Below are 6,766 nucleotides of genomic sequence, written 5' to 3' on the forward strand. Positions count from 1 at the left end.
GACCAACAACATGTTTTGTCGTGGACGATGGTTTATGTTGGTGATTCCATTGTATGCTAACAATAGTTAGAAGCCTTACGAATGAAGGACACAACCCTGTGACCATGTCTTCTACCCATATTATGAAAACCAGAACAAAACCCCAAAATTTACATTAATCAGCCAATTTGAAAACAATGATTAAAGAAATGCTCAGAATGTCATGAGTTTGAGTTTTAGCCGACGCCAGGAACTATTAACAATAACTGACAGTAAGAATTAGTCACTGCGATGTTTTGCAATGTAGCCATTGCCACACCACATGATCTGTACGTACAATACTCTGATCTTCAACCTTCCTACTCATATTAACCACACCACAAGTACAAACTTGCATTTGATAAAAGCTAAATATGTGGATGATGTTGTACTTTAACTTTTCAGATTATGTAAGCATCTACAACACAATTTAACTTAATTGAAGACGCATAAAAGTACAAAAGAAATATAATAAAGGCACAAAAGCACAGACCTCTGCCAAGCTGATAATTTCATTTAGTCATTTTTCCAAAGAAATATAATATATTATATTTATCCAGAGCCTTTTAAGCTTTCAGAATCTTGCTCATCCCATTAGAACTCAAATAAGTCAAGACTGTACAATAATGCGAGTAAGCTGGCAGTGGCTTTGTGACGATTCTCCCATCATCTACATTGCAAGGAAAACTGTAGCCAGAATCACGAATACACAACAACCATACAAAACCTGTGGTTGATTGAACATGGCAAAAATACTAGAAAGAAGTATTGTACTATTGCAGTATGTTGGGCTGATGAAACCCAGCATTAATTGTGTAAAATAATCGTCATTTGTAACATTTTGGTAAGTTAATATTTGACCACCTTTAATAAGAGAATTAAGAAAATATTAGTAAGACCTCTGCCAAGCAGCTCATGTCTACCCATTATTGTGTTATTTTTACCCAACATTATCATCTTATCTATAAACGATTTTTTAAGCATTTGAATGATCATTGCCAATGCGTTCCAGATCTGACTCGCACAACCCAGTAGAAAACCTTTAGACTTCACCAAGCCACAGGATCCAGATGTTGACCTGGAAAACACCACCAACATTTAACTAAAATTATATGGAAATAAATCCTTATTTTGGTTATTTTTGTCTCTAACAGATTACAGATAGTCAAAGCCTGCTTGTCTACATAACTGTAGCCATTGCTAATTTGTTTCCCCATATTTTTTCTTCCTCTTCTAACCTGAGTCAATATACATTTGCATGATGTGTTGCACATAAAGCTGCATCAGCACTTTATTAACCCAGCGGCTTGTGTCCTCCATTATATATCACTACTACGGTGCGGGCGTTTATGAATCGGCTCACTCATTTATGAATAAAAACGTATAAAGCAGAGTCTGGTTTCGTTTTTAAAAAATGCAATTTGTATTAAAATTATTGTTTCGAGAAAACAAAAAAACAAAAAAACAAGACACCCCACAGACAGCAACAAGCTGCCCTGAAATTAAACAATCAGGTTTTGATTTGTCAACGGTACATCATCACATTTCCTACTAAAAAACAACCGAACGAGAACTGAACAGAATTCCTTTTTGATTTAAGAGGTCCGGAAGTGTCAGTTCGGTGCTGTAGCATTACGTCAACTGGGCTCCAGTACCTGTGCATTTCAAGAAAATAAAACAAAAAAACGGTTTGGCCACTAAACAAAGTGTAAAATGAACACCTCAGAGTTAAAAAACATTGAGAGAAAATAACGTTTTTTTTTTTTTTCAGCCTTCACGTCTACACGAGTTGCGGAATGCCACGTCGAAGGATGAAGGGTTTCTTTTGGTAGTCGATGGTGTAGGTTGGCACGAACAGCTGATGCATTTCAGAAAAGGCACTTGACATGGGGGTCACTGTCCCCCCATGTCACTTCAGTTAAGGTCCTCTCGCACACACGGAAGAGAGTCGAAACAAAAAAAAAAGTGGCCCCTCTTCACGGTACTCCGAGCTCATGTCTTTCGGAGGAGAAAAATAGGATTTGAAAGTTTTCAAGATTTACTCCAATGCGGGGTTTTTTTGGGGGGCGAAGATCTCTCCCAACATCTTCACACAGTCCCAGTCTGTGCAGTTACTTAACAAAATAGACTTTGATGTTGTTTTTTTTGTTGTATACAGAAATATCCTTTTTGCGAGTTTCTCTGGATCTCTGTACACGCTCCCGCTGTGAGGACAGTTGATGGATGTCGATGGAACTTCTGTGTTGACATCAATGGCAGACACGGATCATGCAGCAAACTCCAACCCCGGCAGAATTCCTGAAGAGTGGACCCCTCCCTCCGTCTCACTCGCTCCCCTCCTCCTCCTCCGCTCGTCCCCCTGCAGCATTCCTCCCTTCCCTTCGTTTTCCTCCAAGGCCAGGGGGGGAGACACGACGAGCTCAACAGTACACAGTTGCTGCAACACACTGACACAAACAAGAGAAAAGGACGAGTCATCACTTACAGAACAACTGCAGCAAATCAAATACAGTTTTTCCTACAAATGGAGAATAATAAAAAAAAAGCGGATGGACAGAAGAGCGAGCTTGTCATAAAACACATGACAATGGTAGTGTCTATCAACAAAATAAAACCTTTTAAAAAGTACATAATGAAACCATAGCTGCGATTTAAAAAAAATTAAGTTGCTACTACCAATGAGAGGAAATGCATCTTTTTTTCTGGCAAGTTTCAAAGAGGAACCGTTTTAGGGAAAACCTTAGTTCACAAGAGAGCTTTAAACGATGCAGTGTGCATGCCAGGCCTGTATGTGGCGTCTTAATGCTTGTGCAGAAAACGGTAGAAGAAATAAAAGACATAAACAAGTAGATTTGGAACTTAAGATTCTGTTATAATCTTATCAAAAAGCTAGTTGATGCGAGCTTACGCTTCACTTTTCCGCCATTGAGGTAAAAGATGTGAAGCTATGACCTCATACTTTTTTCAAAAAGTTCACCAGCATGTCAACAATATGTCACATGTCAATATATTGTAATCCACGTAAAGAAACCTTTTTGTTAACTTTTCCCTTCATTTTGATAAATCGATTTATGAGACGATAAATTGAGCCGCATAAGAATGGAACACTTGTTGTTGGGTTTATGATTATGAAAACAAACTATGAGTCACTGACCTGTTGTGTTTCCATTATCAAACCTTAATAAATGATTCACCAGTTCATGATCGTCAATCTTTTTATTTAAAAGTATCGTCAGAGTTTAGCCCCCATTTCTAGTGTCAAGTTAACCTACTTTAAGTTCTACACAACGATTTAAAGTGAAGCAGAAAACTTGACTTGAACCTTCTTTTGGGAAGTGAGTCTGGACTTGTCTTCATGCTAATGACTCAAACACTTCCTGACTCAACAAAACAAAGAATGTGCTTCAGGATCCCTTATTCAAAGTTGAACAGATTTACAACATTTGCTCCATTTATTTTTGGAATAGTCGAAAATAAATAAAATAAAACGAGACTATTTCGAAACCTTTTACATTGTTGATAGTTAAGTAAGGGAAATAACTTTTCAAGGAGCAGGAAGTTTGCCAAAAACCATGTCAGCTGCAGATTTCAATAATACCAAACTTGTACTTACCACTGCAAAACGTAAAAACCGGGCAAAGACTTCAACTCCTCGGGGTCCTTATAGAATCACGCAGGACGAGCAGCACTGGTCGTCGCCGTTCGGCGTGGAGGAATAGTTCATCTGCCGCACGATCTCCGCGAACAGCTCGTCCACAGAACTCTTGTTCTTGGCCGAGGTCTCCATGAAGGGACAGGTCCACTCGTCCGCCAGCGCCTTGCCCTCCCCGGACGAGACCTCGCGCTCGCCCTCCAGGTCCACCTTGTTGCCCACCAGGATCATGGGCACGCGCTCGCACCGCTTCACGCGGATGATCTGGTCCCTCATGGGCTTGATGTCCTGGAAGCTCTGCTGGTTGACCAGGCTGTAGACCAGGATGAAGCCCTGGCCGTTCTTGATGTACAGGTCTCGCATGGAGGCGAACTGCTCGGTGCCGGCCGTGTCCAGGATCTCCAGGACGGACGGCGACGAGTCCACCTCGATCTCCTTCCGGTAGAAGTCCTCTATCGTGGGGTCGTACTTCTCGATGAAGGAGCCGGTGACGAACTGGACGGTGAGCGCGGACTTGCCGACGCCTCCGGACCCGAGGACCACGACTTTGTACTCTCTCATGGTGCCGCTCGCCGCCCTGCCGGGTCTCCAGCCTCCGCCTGCTAGTTTTGTACGGGGCTCTCTGGGGCGGCGGTTGCGGGGCGTGGTCGCCAACTGTCGCCTCGAAATGGGGGGGTGGTTTGTGGTGGTGGGGTGGGGGGGGAAAGGGCTTCTTTCCGCACCGGGGTCTCGCTTCTTAGACTGTCATGGTGGGACCTCGACGACGCACGAGCCGGTTCTTGAATCCAGCTCCGCTAGTTTTGGTGGAGGAAAAGCTCTTGCGCTCCCCCTGTTAGCATCAAGCTATGACGGAGAATCCTCCGAACCCTTCAAAGTAAAAGCATAATATCAAAAACTCGGTGTAGAAATAACGCCCGTAAAACCCCACCTCGGACATTATTCAATAAAACGACTTTTATATATCTTTTTTAAATCAACAAACATTAACTAAAACCCGATATTAGAGGAAAATTTAATCAACATCCGGTTCCTTCTCTGCTAACGTTCGCGTGTTGCACGCCGTTCGGTGACGTCACGCGTCACTCCACGTTCACCCTCTTAAAGGTGCAGTGCGGCTGTTATCGCGAAGTTCAAACTCAGGAGCCACACCTTGGTTTCGACACATCTCTCAACTATGTGCTCATCGTCGCTCTTGACTCATCTTCTCACGTCTTACTGGAAGAGAGAGAAAAAAAAAGAGGGAATAAGGTGTGTTTGAGTGAGTCAGCGCTTTTGTACAACACGCTGAAGGATCAGGAAGTTTCTGTAATAATTATTTTATTAAGTGTTTTTTTTTAAGTGGAGAGGGGAGGAGTACATTCATATTTATACTACTGAACTGTGTACATTTATCAATGTGTACAAATACATTTTGCTCCACTACATTTCTCCATAATAATCTATTACATGGATATAGCTAGTTTTAATAATAAGTAAGTAAGTAAGTAATTTTCATTTGTATAGCGCTTTTCCAGACCAGGGTCACAAAGCGCTTAAACAATCAAAACAATAATCAATAAAGTATATACTTTAAAGATCAAGATAAAACTGATAACACAACAGGAGTTCCAGAAAATCAAGGAAAAGCCTGAACAAATAAAGACGTCTTAAGATGTTTCTTGAAGGTGTCAGTAATAACAACTAAAATATATAAAAAATAATATATAAAATGATGAGCTGTGTAATCTACCAATCTAGGATTTTATATAAAGTGCTTTAAATTCTTGATTTAATAGTTCACTCATATACTAAGAAAAATCTATAATTTTTGCGATAGTCGTGTACTTAACACTGTCAAAAGCTATTATTAATTCATAAAAAAGGCAAAGTGAGGTGAAGAATCGCGATATTTAAACCGTTTTGTTAAGGTTTAATCCTTATATTGCATACTTACGTAGACCAACTTAACAATAAATGCCACCTGTAACTGTCATAGGCCTGAAGGGATGAAAAAAAAAATAGAATCCAATAGTCATCCCTCTGTTCAAACATACCCGTTTACAGACACTGATACCAAAGAAAAATTTGCATGTCAAACAAACAATGTTTCTGTTAAGTAATCCAACAATGAAAAAAAAATACATGATGAGTGTTGCTGCCCAGCGGAAAACAAACATGGCTTCAGGTGTGTGACTCATCTTTAGCTTGAATAATTTTTAAAGATATACTTAGAATTAAGGGGGAAATGAAGAAGGAATTATCAGTACAAAAGAAAATGTAATTTGTTCTTCTGAATTTAAAACTATTGATTACAAGATTAGATGAATGTAGAAAAAACTAGCAAAAATAAGATTTATTTTGTCACGTTTGTCATACTAGAATATACTTTATTTTCTCAGTAATTACATTAAAAAACAATTAAATAGTGGTTGAAGCAGACGTGCAGAGCACATGGAGTTAAAGAATTTAAATGAACAAAAAGAAAAACTACTGTACACTGACTACTGAAAGGTTATTAAAGGACAAGACTGTAAGTGGAGCAACACGAACCTTTGAGTGACAGAAGTCCCTCTCTCTCTCTTTTAGGACTTCTAAGGATAGACCACGTGTTTGGAATGTTCTCATATTTATGTATCTTTGTGTCTGAACCTTTATGTATCCAACAGCTAAACCCCATGATGTGAACAAACACAACTTAACCTTAAAGAAAAGTCACACCAGCAATCATTCGGTGTAACACAGAGCTTTCAGTGTGATATTTATAAGGTCATTTTTCATGCATGAGATGCAGCTCTCAAATAAGAGAAACTATAAGGCTGTGATCATTAAAATACAAATATCACTTTGATGAAGTTAAAATTATAAATAAAATCAAGGGCAGATTTTCCGAGATGCAAATGTATCCCTATTATTATTACTTTTCTTTAATTTATCATATTTTTTAGCATTTGAAACAGAGCAACATAACTCGCTCACACAACATACAGACAACAAGAATTGCAGATAAACTTAAAAATCAACATCACCTAAAAATATTTATTTGGAATCCATCTGTCGGTTTGAATTTTTTTTTAATTGCAAAGACAAACAAGTTTAGAAAAGTTAAAAAATCACTGA

At 39.3% G+C, this 6,766-nt stretch overlaps 1 protein-coding gene across 1 annotated transcript; it reads right to left on the reverse strand.

Moving 5' to 3' along the window:
• Positions 1–1,417: 1,417 nt before the first annotated feature.
• Positions 1,418–4,445, reverse strand: LOC148075643 (ras-related protein Rap-2b). The gene is made up of 2 exons (XM_087796472.1): positions 3,632–4,445; positions 1,418–2,465 (listed from the first exon to the last, which is right to left on the reverse strand). Exon 1 carries the CDS (start codon positions 4,229–4,231, stop codon positions 3,680–3,682), a length of 552 nt encoding a protein of 183 aa, XP_087652598.1. The 5' UTR covers positions 4,232–4,445; the 3' UTR covers positions 1,418–2,465; positions 3,632–3,679.
• Between the last annotated feature and the right edge of the window lie 2,321 nt (positions 4,446–6,766).

The sequence above is a fragment of the Callionymus lyra genome, chromosome 7 (genome assembly GCF_982586985.1).
Source record: "Callionymus lyra chromosome 7, fCalLyr1.hap1.1, whole genome shotgun sequence".
Taxonomy (NCBI): Eukaryota; Metazoa; Chordata; class Actinopteri; order Syngnathiformes; family Callionymidae; genus Callionymus; species Callionymus lyra.